This window comes from Sorex fumeus, unplaced genomic scaffold (assembly GCF_029834395.1).
Source record: "Sorex fumeus unplaced genomic scaffold, SorFum_2.1 ptg000043l, whole genome shotgun sequence".
Classification (NCBI taxonomy): domain Eukaryota; kingdom Metazoa; phylum Chordata; class Mammalia; order Eulipotyphla; family Soricidae; genus Sorex; species Sorex fumeus.
In genome coordinates this window covers 5,553,947-5,569,920 of record NW_026606100.1, presented here as the reverse complement: position 1 = coordinate 5,569,920, position 15,974 = coordinate 5,553,947, and the positions used below count along the sequence as shown (strand labels likewise).

The following is a 15,974-nucleotide window of genomic DNA, read 5'->3' as shown; positions in this document are numbered from 1 at the left end:
GGGGTGCCAGAGGGAGCCGGCATTCTGGATGGGATTCTGTTAACCGTGGTGCAGGTCTCCCCCACCCACAGGCACCCACCCTGGGCAGAGACTGCAGGACCCGCCCCCACCCCCCCCAACCAGACAGGGCGCACCTGGTGCCGTAGTCTGGGCAGCGCACACACACAGCCGCGTACTTGCTCAGTATGGGCTGCACGTACTCCCGGCCCTGGTCCTCGATGGCCGGGTCTGGCAGCTGCCTGCAAGGAGAGAGACGGAGTCGCTGCAGCTTCCTGCCTCTGCATCCTGAGTGAGGACTGAGGGACAGACAGCGTCTCCTGCTCGTGAGCAGAAACCTCCATCAAGCCTCTCCTGGGATTCCACCACCGGCCCCGTGTGCCTGATGCTGCTCACCAGGCAGTCACCCCCTGCCAGAGTCGCCACGGGTTCCCCCAGAGCCCAGACTCCCAGGGCCTGGAGTGCCCATGAGCTTGGCAAAGAGGAAAACCCAGCTGGGCAGAGGAATCCCAGGAAGAGTGACCTACTGGGGAGCCCAGAAGCCATCTCTGGAGCCTGCAGCAGCCACTCCCCCTCCTCTGGGTGGGCTGACACAGTCACCAGGGCACAAGCCCACCCTGCCTGCCCGCGAGGTGCCCTGTGGGTATCTGTCCATGCCACAGAGGCCCACTCAAGCCCATCAGCCAGTGCCGGACCATGGACATCAAACACGGCAGCACCAGCTATGGGACAACAGCAGTGACAGGGCCACAGGAGCTCAGCATGGGTCACCAGGATGGGCCCTGCAGGGGGTCCCCAAGGGGCAGCTGTGCTAGGCCCAGGGTGCCAGCTTCAGAGAGGAGAGGAAAAGGGGCAGCAGGTCTTGGAGGGGTCCCCAGAGAGAGGACGGGGAGGCAGCCAAGGAGACTCCCACAGGGCCACTGGGTCAGACAGTAGCCTGGCTGGGGGTGGGCATGGAGGGACAGGAGGGCTGCACCACTAGGGGGAAGAAGCCAGCTGGACCTGCCCTGTCCTCAGGCTGGGGGGCAGCTCTGGGGCTGCAACCACCTGATGTGCCTCAAGGATTCCCAAGAGAAAACTGGGCTGGGGCATTGCCTTGCACAGATGAAAATTAATTCCTGAGCCCCTAAAAAAAGCAGAGGAAATCATCTTCTTACCCCCTCCCCAAGGTAATTCCTGGGACAGGTCTGCCTTGGCCACTGGTGGGACAGTGTGTGGGAAAGACTGTCACACCCTAAAAATCCACAACCACCACTACCACCACCACACACACACACACACACACACACACACACACACACAGGTTGGCATCTTGTTTCTGTGGTTTGCCAAGTAAGCTCCTGGAGTTTTCTGGAATTTCCACCAGCCCTCTCTGTGCAGAGGGATACCTCCAGCTACTCTGAGCTCTAAACGAGCAGCAGCAGGCCTTGTGTCTGACAGCAGAGAGATTCTGCCCACAGGCCTGGAGATCCCACACCTGTTATCCAAGGACCCCACTGGAAACCTAATATGCCCAAGGGAGGCAGAGGGCAGCAGGTCCCCCTCCCTGGCCAGCACAGCAGACCCTCCCTCTGCCCAGGGCCCGGCCACTCACGCCTCCTCGTTATTGAGCACTTCCAGGAGCTGGGCAATGAGGGCGTCCTTGGGGAGCACCTGGCTCTGTTCCACCACCTCCAGGAACAGCTGCTTCCCGAAGCACAGCTTCTTCCAGGGTGTCTCCAGCAGGGCATTGCTCAGGCCGTAGGAGCCTGTGGAAGCAGGACCAGCAGCCCGCTCAGAGGTCCTGGTCTGAACTCAGGAGACATTCCCGCCCACCTGGCAAGGGGCAAGGCAGCGGCGGTCTGGCCCCACTGCTGGCACGTTCCAGGTCTGTTCCAGGTCTGTGTGCACGGAAAGCTCAGCAGAGCCAGACATCTGAGTGAGCACTGGGGGCACGCACAGGGGTCGGGCGGTCTCGATGGATATGCAATTAAGGAATCAATGGCCAGAAACCCAACTGGGCAAAGGGAAGGGGGTACTGCGGAACCGCGGCCCCCTTTCCGTCCCATCTCTGAGCTACGAAAGAGCTGACGTTGGGGATCAGTCTGAGAAGGTCATGGCTAAGAGAATCAGCAAACCGAGACCAGGAGGGTACACAGGAGGAGCCCTGGGCCGGGGGTGCTGCTGGGGGTCAGCACTTGTGTCTGCCAGGGTTAGCAGAAGGGACGACCAAAAGAGGGGGCCCCAGGGTGGTGGGGAGGCACAGGCTTCAGGCGGAGCTGGAGACTGTGGAAGGGAGCAGAGGCAGATGAGCTGGAAATGTTAGAAGACATGGAGAGATACACAACCCTTGCCCCCCTCCTGGGGGACAGTCACCACTACCTGTGATGTGATGGAAGTCACTTCCCTGTAAGCCAGCCCCATTCCACCAGGTGCCCACGAGCACAACCCCCAGTCCCCAGGTTATGAACTTTATCCCCAGGAGCAGCAGGAAACTCCATTCAACAGAGATCCTGGGCACCAGGTATCCATGGGCAAGCCAGGAGGTAGATCCCTACTCACAGCAGACACAAGAATCAAACCATTATGCCCCAGGTTGGCCCTAAACACACATGTTCAAGTATTAAAACTTAGAAGACACAGCCGAGCGGCCAGAGTATAGTAGGCCCAGAGGAAGCACAAGGAGATAGGAGAAGAGACAGAGCACAGCTGAGGTGCTTGCCTGGCAAAACTAGATCGAACGCTGATGAAGTTCAATCTTTTTTGTTGTTATGGCTTGTGCTTTTGGTGTCAAAACTAAGAAATCACTGTTGAATCTAAGACGAAGCTTTTCGTGTGTAGGTTTTTGTTGTTGCTTTGCTTTTGAACCACCTCCAATAAGCTCAGGGCTTACTCCTAGCTCTGCATGTAGTAATCACTCTTGGCTGTGCTCGGGGCTGAGTTCTACAACCAGCGTGTGTGCAGGCCCCACGGCTACCACTTGCAACAGGCAGCAAGTCAGCACTGCGCCAAAAGGAGTGTGAGCACCTGGAGCACCGCGGCTGAATGCCTGAGCCCCGCAGGCTGCTGAGCGACCCTGTGAGCACCACACCCGAGCATATGTGTGACTGTGACCAGCACAACAACCTCAACAGAGAGAAGGGACAAGGAAAGTAGCATGAGTACCACCAAGTGTGACCCTCTCCAAGAAAATAAAAGAAAAGAAAGAAAAAATGTTGGGGCCAGCGTGAAAGTACAGTGGGTAGGAGACTTGCTTTACATGTGGCAGACCTGAGTTTGATTCTCCGATACCTCATGTGTTTCTCTAAGCCCCACCAGAAGCGATCCAGGAGTAAGTCCTGAGCATTATTGGGTATAGCTCAATTTTTTTTTAAATCAAAAAATCAAAAAAGGAAAGATACAAGTGTTGATGAAGACGGGACACAATTAAAACCTAAAGAGAACTGGTGAGAATTCAAAACAATATCAATATAAAACGGTATGTAAGTGCTTTGGAAGCCAATTTCTCAATTCCTAAAAAGGTTAAACAGTTACCTGTAACCCTGCAATTTCACTCCGAGGTGTAGACATGAGAGATAAAAGCATATCTCTGCTGCACAAAATTTTGAAATAAATGCTCATGGCATCATTACCCACAACTGCTGAAAGATGAAAATACTCCAAGTGCCCATTAACAAATGAGTGTAGAAAGAAAACACACACTGGGACCTGATTCCATCACAAAAGGGAAAGTGAGCAGCCCTGAGCCAGCACGAATGAGTCCCACAAACACCACACAGCATCAGAGACCAGTGTCCAAACCTCAGGTCTCTTCTTCTGGGACTTTTTTTTAAATTGTTATTTGTTTTGGCTTTGAGGTCACACCAGGCGATCAATGCTCAGGGGTTCCTCCTGGCTCTGCACTCAGGAATTACACCTGGCGGTGCTTGAGGGACCACACTCAGCGGATCCAGACAAGATCAGTGGTTCTAGGACTGAGGAGGGGCAGGGGACATGACTACGCATGGGCAGGGAGCTTCTCTGGGAGTGTTGACATGGTGATGACTGCACAATTTTGTCTAGAAAGTGACATGGGGGCCAGAGTACAGGACTTAAGACGCTTGTATGCTATGGACTTTGTATAGACTCAATACAGTCAACCTGGTTAGATCCTGGGCACCAAAAATGGTCCCGTTTCCCCCGCCCCAAGCATCACTGCGGGGGGGGGGGGGGTGTCATTCCTGAGCACAGAGTCAAGAATAGTCCCTGAGCACTGCAGGGTGTGGCCCCCAAAACTCCCCCTGCCAAAAAGGAAAGAAAGTCAGAGGGGTCCAAGTGACATCTAGCTGTGGGGGTGCAGACTTGGGGATGGAAATGCAGAATACTGTTGAAAGAATTCCTCCCAAAAATTTTGGCAGCAACAATTTGGCAGAAGGCAAGTCTCACCAACACCGGGGTCTTGGCACTGAGAAGTGAGGACACCTGGTGTGCTGCCTGCCAGCAGCCCCCACAGGAGCCTTGGGCCACTGCTGAGAAGTGGGGGAGGGGATCCGCTCGCAGTTCTCCAGTAAAGGGCTTGTTGCTGAGGGAACGCGGCCTGAGTGTGGCACCTTCATGTGGTCTGAGTCTGGGCCATGGGCCAGCATGGACCACAGGGTACGAACTAAGCAGAGTTCTGGGACAGAAAGAAGTCAGAAGGCCAGGGGCTGAAGCCATAGTACAGTGGGATGGGCGCTGGCCTTGCACACTGCTGACTTGGGTTCAATCCCTGGCATTTCATATGGTTCCCTGAGCATTGCCAGGAGTAATTCCCCCCCCCTTTTTTTGTTGTTGTTGGCCTTTTGGGATACACTCAGCAATGCTCAAGGGTTATTCCTGGCTCTGCACTCAGGAATTACTCCTGACGGTGCTCAGGAGGCCATACGGGATGCCAGGGATCGAACCTGGGTCAACTGCATGCAAGGCAAACACCGTCCCTATTGTACTATTGCTCCAGCCTTGCTAGGAGTAATTCCTGAGCGCAGAGATAGAAGTAACCACTGAGCATCTCTGCGTGTGGATCCCCCCCCAACACATACACACACACACACACACGCAAAATCATAAATAAATAATTTTTAAAAAAGAAGTCAGAGGACAAGATAGTATAAGGGTGCTTCCCTTGCACACAGCTGGTCCCAGTTCGATCCACAGCATCGCACATGGGACCCCAAGCACAGAGCTAGAAATAGCCCCTAAGCATTGCAGGTTGTGCCCCAAACCTCCCTGCCCTGCAAGAAAAGAAGACGGGGAGCCCCAGTCTCTGGAAGTATGCTAGGGGTCCCAGTAGTGTCCCCAGAGTCAGGGGGCTTACCTGGTGCCAGCACGACAGGCTCGGGCTCCCCTCGGTTTCCATAGTAGCAGATCATATCTCCCTTTGCCGTGCTGTGTGTGGAGAGAACAGTGGTCAGACCAGAGCCATGGGACTGTTGTCAGACCCCATGTCCCATCTCCAGTGCTCCTCAGGCCAGGTCAAGGGGGAATCAGGGCTCCCGCCCTTCAGGAGTCATCAACAGCGCTAGCTCCCCAAGGGGACCAGAGAGGGGAAAGTGTCGCCACCTAAAGCCTTGCCTCCTAAACCATGGTCACCACCTCCTCTATGACTGAGCTCCAGGTCATGAAAACTTTGGCAACCGTGAAAATGAATGCACCAACAAACACATGCTGAATCCCATGGGATTCTGGCTGTGCTGCCTCTGCCGGGTGAGTGGGAGTGGAGCTTAAGAAGCCCTGCTCTAAAAGATCCTGCAGGGGCTGGAGCGATAGCACAGTGGGTAGGGCATTTGCTTTGTACGTGGCCAACCCGGGTTCGATTCCCAGCATCCCATACGGTCCACCAAGCACCGCCAGGAGTAATTCCTGAGTGCAGAGCCAGGAGTAATCCCTGTGACCCAAAAAGAAAAAGAAAAAAAGACCCTGCAGCCAATGCCAGGCCCTGAGGCTGCCTGCATGAGCAGGGTAGGGAGATGAGCAAGCCCCCCATAAAGCATCTGGCCCCATTCCTACAGCTCATCTCCTGCTAGATGGGCTGCCGCAGGGTGCCACAGGCTTCTCCACTCAGCACACAGAACCACGTTCACCTACTCTCAGCTGCAGGAGTGTGCACTTAAAAATAGCCTGAAATGTGCCAGAATGGAAAAATGTTCCAGTTCCTAAATACCATAGTAAATCTTTCTGCTAAAACCTGGAATGACTTTTCCACAAACTCAAGAGGGCTCCTCCTGGCCTTTCTGCGAGCGGCCTTTGTCCAGAGTTGCTGAACGTGACGCCCGTGCCTTGGCATGAACAAAGAGAGAAAGGGCTGGGCCAGAGTGCCACCCACAGGCGGGATTCCTGGCCCACGCACCTCTGCGTGCGGTTCACATTCTTCCTGGGGGGGATGGGGCAACGGCACAGTGCGTAGGGTACTTGTCTTGCATGCAGTGGATCCAAGCTTGGTCTCTAGCACCACATATGCTCTGCCAGGAATGATTCCTAAACTCAGAGCAAGAAGTCAGCCCTGAGCACCCCCACGTTCCCCCCACCCCCCGCAAAAAAAAAAAAAAAACAACCAGGAAAAAAAAACTCTTAAGAATTTGGGAAAGCTTTTGACTTGCTTACAGCTGACTCCAGTTCAATTCCTGGAACTACATGGTCCCCTGAGCACAGAGCTAAGAATAACAGTACAGTTGATGGTGTACAAACAGGCCCCCAACCTCCCGCCCAAAAGTAATGAAGGCAGGTTCAGAGAGACTCACCACCTCCTCAGGGATGCTGGGGCAGAAGGCCCTGGGCCTCAGGCGTCACCCGCTCCCGGGGCAGGAGGCCCCGAGTGAGGACAGAGGCATGCTCACTGCACCAGAGGGTAAACTGCTACAGACTGAGTCTAAAGTGAACCCCACTCTCAGGATGCTCCCACACAGTTGAAACCCACCACTGCTCAGCAAGGCTTGGAGACACTCGTTTGAGGCTCCTCACATTCCCTCTATTGGCAGACTGAGGGGAGGCCTGGACCGTGTGTACCAGTGTCCTGCTGGTGGCCTGAGAACAGGCTTTGGGGACAAGGTCCCATCATAACTCCCACGAGACACCCATGCTCCCTCCACCTGGGGCTCTGTCACTGGCAACCTCTGTTCCCTAGGCGGCAGGGGCAGTGGGTAACAGTCCTGGGCTGCAGGCCATCCTGGGAGCATTGTTACCAGCCCATGGCCAGGGTCCAGGCTCTGGGGTAGGAAAATGAACATGCTCCCAGGAGCTGCGTGCTGCAGGTAACCTCCGATACCACCCTAGAGGGCAGGTCCTTCCCAAGTGCCCACAAGCCCGTGAGTCTGACCCCTCTCTCACACACCCAGGGCTGCTGGGCAGAGCTTGCATCTCCCAAGGGAGCAGGAAGGAGCCCCTGCCCAAAGAAAAGAACTGGGCATAGCCCCCTTGCACTTCTGGGTGTGTTCCCCACAAGCAAAGCAAATCAACATCCAAGTGGCCTTGGCAGAAAAAAAATCCCCCTGTTCGGGTGTGGAGGTGACTGGAACCTCATGGGAAGGGGGGCGTTCCGGTCCGTCCTTCACGCCCTACCGAGGTCACCAGTTGCCCCCTACGAGCGGCTCTCCAGCACGGCCACAGCCCCAGAAGCACAAGGACTTAATGCAGAACCCAGCAGCTTGGAGCAGAAAAATGAAAGGACTATGCGTTAATCCAGGCAATCATTTCTGCCCAGAGGGGAAAGGGTGTTGCTTCCTTCCGCCCTCCTCCCTCTGGAAAGAAAGATGGCGGCCACATGGGAGCCTTGTGGACAGCAGGTATGAGCCGGGAGTGTGGGGGCGACTAAAACCTCATGGGAAGGGGGGCGTTTCGCTCCGCCCTTCACGCCCTACCAAGGCCACCAGTTGCCCCCACGAGCGGCGCTCCAGCACGGCCACGACTCCAGAACACAGAAACCAATTTCTTAACTATCTGACTTTCAGTAGAAATACTTCCAGGGTCAATAGGTAAAATAGCAGAAATCCAAAACCAACATTTAATTCTTGAACCCAGCTGTAGAAAGCAAATCACTTCACAATGCTTTTTCAGCATGTCTGATTTGGGGGGGGGGGGGTAAACTCTAAATAATAGTGGTGAATCTTTTATTGAAACAATGAATCTAATCAAAGCAGATAGAGTGTTAACTAGAATTCATCTGCCTTACAGGGACGGGGAGGGGTGGGGGGTGGGGTTTTATTGGGGTTCTTCATGGTAAAAAATAAGTATTGGTAAAGGGAAATGTGTTTGATATTTGCATGACTGAGACCTAAACCTGAAAGCTTTGTAACCTTTCCCACAGTGATTCAATAAATAAATAAATAAATAAATAAATAAATTTTTTTAAAAAATCCCCCTGTTCTAAAACCTGGTCTCTTAACCTATGGGGCACAACTCCAAGTGGGGCTGCACAATTAGATGTGGGGACTGCAGAAAACTGGGCAATGGTAAGAGATTTCTAAGCCTACAGGGGCCAGAAATTCACTCAAAATCAAACACATAATGAAGCCTTGTAAGACGTTTTGGGCAACACCGGACCCTGTCACATTTCTCCAGTGAAAAGGGACCATGAGAGGGAAAATCTGAATAGGCTGTTCGAGAACGCTCAGCCCCAGTGCCAGCAGTGCCAGCCCACGGTGGGCCTGGGCCTCCTGTCAGAGCCACTGGTACCTGGCGCTGCCTTCTCCAGCCTCCAAGTCCCTGCTCTGCATTCCAGCAAGTGAACAAAAGGCGTCTGGAAACCAGGGTTCTCCGTCACAGGCCTGGGAAGACTTGGAGGCAGAAGGCCAGGGAGGGTAAGGGGTCCCCGGTGCCCAGAGAGTGTCTGCTGCAGCTATGTCTGGTCTCTCCGCCCTGGTGCCAGTGGACTCAGTGTCAAGGGCAGCCCCCTGCCCCCTCTATGCTCCCCAAGTCCCTGCAGTCGTGAGTTGCGCGGGGGGGGGGGGGGGTCGGGGGGGGCCAGCCCTCAGGACGTGCCCCCAGCCCCTCCTGAACAAGGTCCCTGAAGAAGCTGCCACACACTGTCCCCAAGTTGCAGGGCTGGAAGTCCACCTTCCGCTGGCCTGTGACACGGAGGGGGCCCGCTGACCCACCTCAGATCGGCTGCGAGGAGGTTGAAGCCGTTGTAGAGGTGGCCCTCTGTGGAGACCTTCCTCAGGTAGGACAGGCAGTCCATGTCGGTGGTCAGAAACTGGGCCACAAGTTCACCTGTGTGCGGGGGACAGATACCCGGGGTCAAGGTGATGAGGCTGAGATCCTCTCCGTGGGAAGGCGGAGGTGGGGGGCAAGTGGGGAAATGGGCTGTCCGCACCCCCTGCTAGCCACACCTCACTGACCCGGCTCACTGATATTTCCTCTCCATAAAGCCCCATATGGGAGCCCAGCATGAGACGGGAAAAAAAATCTTCAGGGTGGGGGAACATTGTGTGTCCGAAGAGTGGCCCTCTCTGGGGGTCTGCTTTTCCAACTTTGAACAGGTGGGGTGGAGGACAAAGAGACAAGAGTGATGAGTGAAATCCTGGGAGGCAATGAGACAAAGTGAGGAATGATATTTGTGTGCGTGGGGGGGGGGGGGGGTTGATAAGATACAGTGGGTAAGGCACTTGCCTTGCTTGCAGATAACCCAGGTTTGACCCTTGGCATCACATAAGGTCCGTTTGTTGCCAGGAGTGATTCCTGAGCACAGAGCCAGGAGTAAGCCCTGAGCATAGCCAAGTGCAGCCCAAAAATAAAAGGAGCGGCTGGAGCGATAGTACAGCAGGTAGGGTGTTCGCCTTGCACACAGTCGACCCAGGGTCAATCCCTGTCATCCCATATGGTTCCCCGAGAACCGTCAGCAGTTTCCTGAGTGCAGAGTCAGGATGAACCCCTGAGCATCGCAGGATGTGACCCAAATCCCCCCACCTCCCCACCCCCCAAAAAAATGACAGTGAAGAATGATTATGTTGCCCAGGCAGAAGGTGGTTCTAACACAGAGATACCTCCCAATCAGCAGGGCAGTGGGGAAGGAGGGAGACCTTCCCTCCCCTTGGGGCCTCGTCCCTTCGTGGCTCCAACCCCACCCAAGTACCTCTGCTTCGGGCATCCGGGTCCTGCCGTGGCTGCAGGTAGTTGGTAAGCGCTGCCAGTTTGCCCCGCGTGCTGATCCCCAGCCAAGTGCCTCCTTCCTTCCCTTCCTCCATGTCAAGCCCTGAGGCAGATGACAACAATGTCACCAGCAGGATCCACCACAGCAAGTGCTGGCAACCCCTGGCCTCCCTACCCAGAGGCAAGATGCAGGGGGGGAGGGGTAGTGGCGATGGGGAGCCCAGAAGATGCGGGTGTTCGGCTTAGTGCTGGGTTGGGAGGACGTGTGCCATCCCATGGAGTGTCACTGGGCGCCAGCTCCCAGCCTGCCCAAGGCAGCAGGTCCAGGAGAAGAGCACCACTCAGGGCTTACCAGAGGGCCGCAACATTGGAGGGTGGGCTAAAAACAGACTTGTGGACTTCCATGACAACAATAAGTCACAGGAGCAAAAGAAGTAAAAGCTGTGAAGATCACAAAGAAAGAAGCAAATCTTGACATCCAGATATCAGACCTGGCTGTGACAAAAATCCAAAAGAGTTCTAGCAAAAATTCAAACCACTAAAACTAGTAAGCACTGGCAAGACCCAGAAAATAAGTACTCAAATATATCATTTGCAACAGCACTAAGCATTAGGTAAAATGCCTCGGAAAGCATGAAAGGAAGAGAGTGAGGTCCTCAGGGAGAAGTCAGAGGTGCAGAGACCAGCTTGGTAAGCCTGCTGGGAGGAGAGATGCAACAGTTAAATGCTGTGGTGGCACTTCACCCCAGATGACCAATGTAGATAACATGATCCCAGTTAAAATCCCAGTGGAGAAGACCTTTTGTTTAAAAGGAATTTGCAAGCGGCTGGGGCCAGGGAGATGGATAGCTCAAAGGGCTGAGCGCCTGATTTTAATCAATTAACTTGGGTTTGTTTTGTTTGGGCCACACTCATGACTGCTCCTGGCTCTACGCTCAGGGATCACTCCTGTTGGAGCTCAGGGGGACCCTGTGTGGTGCCAGGAACCAAATCCAAGTCAGCATGCACAAAGCAAGCTCATTGCCAGTTATACTATCTCTCCGGCCCCATGCACATTTTATCTGAGGAAGTCTGGGTTATATGCTGACTTGGTTCCTGCATGGTTTCTCTGAGCACTGCTGCGAGTGACTCCAGAGCATCAAGATAGGAGCAGCCTTTGATAATGCCAGGTGCAGCCCAAAAGCAGAAAGGTGTGTGTGTGGGGGGGGGGGGCATAAACTAATTAACAAACAAACTCTAAACTGTACATGCACAAAGGAACTAGGTAGAGTGGCCAAAACAGTCCTGGAAAAGAACAAAATCTGAAAAGCTACGCTACCTGATTTCAAGACTCTCAAAGCTGCTGCCCTCAAGACCAACAGATCAATACGCCCAAGAGTCTAGAACACACCCACACGTACACGTGTTCAGGTGAATTTCAAGCAAGTCGTCCAATGAAGTAATAGGGAAGAGAGTTCCAAGTCAGTGATGGGAGAGATCTGGGGGGGGGGGGGGAACAAAGTAATATTAACTCATACCTCATACTACAAACCAATATTGAAGCAGCGGCTGGAGCAATAGCAAAACAGGTAGGGCACTTGCCTTGCACACAGCCAGCCCGGGTTCAATCCCCAGCATCCCATATGGTTCCGAGTCTGCCAGTAGTGAGTCCTGAGTGTAAAGCCAGGAGTAAGCCCTGAGCACTGCCTCTGGGAGTAACTCAAAACAACATCGACAAATACTAAAGGGGTCAGAAATGTAGCTTAGTGGTGGAGCAAATGCTTCGTGTGTGTTCAATCCCTATCGCCTCCTGAATAATAATTTAAGATAAATCATAAACCAAAATATAAAAACCCAAAACAAGTCTTCTTGAAGAAGAGAAAGAGAGACAGAGAGAGAGAGAGACAGAGAGGAAGAGACAGGGAGAGAACTATATGCCTTCAGGGATGACTAGACCACATCATAAGTGAAAAGAGTAGAAAAACTATACTTCACTGAATTGTTTATGGATCCAGAGAGATAATACAGAGGGTGGGGCACTTCACTTTCACACAGCCAAACACAGATCGACCCCCAGCACCATCTACGGTCCCCCATGCTCTGCCAGGAGGGATCCCTGAGCCCAAACCCCTGGCCTCCTTATTAAAAATAATCACATGAAATAAAATGTTTATCAGAAGATATTGAGAAAATGCACTGTCATGGGAATAAATAATATAAATATGTGACCACTTTTGGGAAACAGTATAAAGTTTCCATAAGAAGCTAAAAATAGAAATGCCATATGACCCAGCAATCCCACTCCGGGTGTCTGTCCAAAGAACATGATAACATGAACATAAAATGCTCTAGCCGTCCCCAACATTGCCTGTAGCATATATTTATGACTTCTAAGACCTGGAAACACCAGTGTCCACCAACAGATGGGCAGAGAATAACACTACAGGACACTGCTGAGTAATACAGCTGAATAACGGAATATGACTGAGCTATACAAGTCACGTTATTTTCAGCAGAATGTAAGGAACTCTGGAGTACACAATACCAAACCAGTCAGAAGAAAAAGATGAGTATTGGATGATTTCACCCGTGTGTGCAATCTATGAAAATACAAAGAAATGAAAAGGAAATTGAAGAAGGTGAAACAAAATAAACGAGTGGTCACTGACAACAGAACTAAGTTTACTGGAAGGTGGAGGGTGGGGAATGGGAAAAAGGGTGGTGCTTTATTTGTTTTGCATTTACTGGGCTCTTTTTTGGGGGGTGAGCAATGGGTCATTTGCTCTCAGTGGAACCACCATCTCTGAATGCAACAGTTATATATACCTAGGTCGAGAAATCAACATGATGAATGACCTGGCACCTGAGTTGCGCAGGAGGAAGAGAGCGGCTTGGAATGCCTTCAAGAGCATTGAAGAAATAACTAAAAGGACAAAGAACCTCCAGCTACGAGCACATCTCTTTGATTCCACTGTTCTTCCTGCATTAACATATGCCTCAGAGACCTGGACCCTACGAAAACAGGATGAGAACGCTATTCGGGTCTCTCAAAGAGGAATCGAAAGAGCTTTGCTTGGAATATCATGATTCACTCAAATGAGAGATAGAATCCGGAGTTCTGATCTTTGTCAACGCTCAAGAATCAGGGACGCTGTCTCATTTGCCAAGACATCAAAAATCAAATGGGCTGGACACGTAATGAGGTTTACAGACAACCGTTGGACTAGAGCCATTACTGATTGGATTCCACGGGACATCAAAAGATCACGTGGACGCCCACCTACAAGATGGTCAGACTTCTTCGTCAAGACCCTGAATGATCAGTTTGAGGCTCTACATGTTCCTAGAACGAACAGATACCACTGGGCTACGCTAGCACGCAACCGGGATGAATGGAGACGTTACTGGCACCCGCTCGAGTAAATCGATGAATAACGGGGATTAAGTGATTAAGTGAATAAGTGAGCAATGGGTCACATTTATAGCGATCCAAGGTTACTACTTCCAACTTATTGCTTAGGGGTCACTCCTAGCAGTGCTCAAGGAACCATTTAGTGCTGGGGATCTGAGCCAGGACTCCTGCAAACTAAGCGTATTCTCAGTCAAGAGAGCAGCCTCTCTGGCCCCTGGGTTTCTGTTGTTGTTATTGTTGCTTTTGTGTGTGGGGGGGAGGGGGACTGGGCTATACCTGGCAGTGTTCAGTGCTTACTGCTGGTTCGGTCCTCAGGGGTCACTCTGGAGATGCTTAGGGGGATCATATGTGGTATCAGGGATCAAACCAGGATCAGTCACAAGTAAGGCAAGTGGCTTAACCACTGTACTATCTCTCTGACCCTTTCGAAAAGACCATTTTTATCTTATTTTCTTCTTTTTCTAATCTTTTTAAACCAAATTTTTACATAAAGGGAAAGATAAAAAAAAGAAAAAGATGAGTAGGCAAAAACATTTCTTGAGCACAGAACTCAAATTCAGAATCTATGAAAAATGCCGCACGGCAAAGCCTGGGAAGCTACCCATGACGTATCTGATATGCCAAACACAGTAACAATTGTCACAATGGAGATGTTACTGGGTCCGCTCAAGCAAATCGGTGAACAACGGGAGGAAAGAGACAGTGACAGTGATGAAAAATGCCTACAAGTTAAAAATTAATGAAACTCTTCCCCCTGACCAAGCAACAAGGTTCAGATTTTAATCTCTGCGATAAATCACCAAAACCCAAACAAAAAACGGGAAACGGGAAACAGTGGGTGGGGCGCTTGCCCCACGGCCAACCCGGGTTTGATCCCTGACCCCCAACATGGTCCCCCAAGCACTGTCAGGCGTGATCCCTGAGCACTACCAGGTACGACCCAAAAAAACAACCACCAAAAAAAATTGCAAGACAATAGTTGCAGGATACTGGACCCCAGAAAATGAAGGCCAGCATGCTCTGATATGGGAAAGGCAGGAAGTGAACCCCACGACTGGGGAGTCCAGAGGCCCCTAGCCAAGGAGACAAAACTTCCAGAGGTCACAGCACAGAAGAGCAGGGAGGAGATGGGTGTGTGAGAACCCGGATATCTGATCTATGCGTGAGAAGCTCCCAAACACCCCGGGGTGAGGAGAACCAATGAGAGGCTTGGGGGAGAGAATCTCACTCCAGACGGCTGCGGCTCAGAATTCAGGCAACACCGGGGACAGAAACACTGCTGAAAAGTGGAGAGCCATCAGCTTCGGACAGGTGAGCTTCTGACCAGCCACCTGATCAGTCATCCAGGCAAGATCTGAAGGGTATGTCACACCTTTTCTTTATTTCTTGAAACTCTCTCTTCTGTCTGTATAAGACCCTGTTCTCTCTTTATTGTGTTACTTTTTCTCTCTGCACTTAAAATAAGAAGTCTTTATATAATTGAAAAAAGAAAGTAAGCTTGAAAGAATAATAATAATAATGTTAGGGGCCAGGGGGAAGGCTCAAAAGTCTGGTGTCCTTGCTCTGCCTGCTTGGAGGTTGGGGGGCAAGGGGGGGAAAATCAAGGAAGGAAGGAAGGGAGGGAGGGAGGGAGGGAGGGAGGGAGGGAGGGAGGGAGGGAGGGAGAAAGGAAGGAAGGAAGGAAGGAAGGAAGGAAGGAAGGAAGGAAGGATCTGAGTATCTTCCCTATGCTTCAGAACAAAGCTCCAAGACATTTCTAGATTCCACAAAAATTCAGTCCCATGAAAGAGAGACTCGACAAATGTTTGGCATCCAATAAAATATTACAGAATATTCAAAGAAGAGAGCCCGGCAAGCTACCGAGAGTATTCGATATGCCAGACACAGTAACAACAAAGTCTCCAATGGGCCTGCTCGAGCAAATCGACAATCAACGGGAGGGCCTTTACCTTTACCTTAACAAAGAAGCAGGAAAGTGTAACTCAGTGGCAGCATATATACCTTGGAGGTATGAGGCCCAAAGTCTCAGCTTCAGCACCATGAAACAAAACAGAAAACAAAGAAGCAAGACAACATGGCCTCATTCACTAAAAGATTTCAGGGCAGCCATTAAAACTGATCTGGAGGGGCCCGAGCGATAGGACAGCAGGTAGGGCATTTGCCTTGCAGGGAGCTGGTCTAGGATCCCATATGGTCCCCGAGCACTGTTAGGATTAATTAAACCTGAGCATTGTTGGGTGTGGCCTAAACTGCACTCCCTCCCCCCCCCCCCCCCCCACACACACACACCAAAAACTGATCTGGAGGCCAGAGAGATAGTACAGGTGTTAAAGCAATTGTCTTGCATCCCACTGGCCCTGGGTCTGATCTCTGACACCACATATGGTCCCCCTGAGTACCACCAGAAGTCATTCCTGAGCACAGAGCCAAGAATAGCCCATGAGCACTGCTGGGCATGCCCCCTACACCCCCACCCCCACCAAATGATCTGGAACTGACATTTGAT

General features: G+C 52.0%; 1 protein-coding gene across 1 annotated transcript in view; it reads right to left on the bottom strand.

Moving 5' to 3' along the window:
- The window catches only part of TANGO2 (transport and golgi organization 2 homolog), a 36,657-nt gene that overhangs the window by 3,852 nt on the left and 16,831 nt on the right, over positions 1-15,974 (bottom strand). The window contains exons 4-8 of the mRNA XM_056120348.1: positions 10,061-10,180; positions 9,084-9,198; positions 5,309-5,379; positions 1,592-1,745; positions 135-239 (exon numbers count right to left, since the gene is read on the bottom strand). Coding sequence (XP_055976323.1) covers positions 135-239; positions 1,592-1,745; positions 5,309-5,379; positions 9,084-9,198; positions 10,061-10,180 — 565 coding nt within the window. The remainder of the gene's footprint in view (positions 1-134; positions 240-1,591; positions 1,746-5,308; positions 5,380-9,083; positions 9,199-10,060; positions 10,181-15,974) is intronic.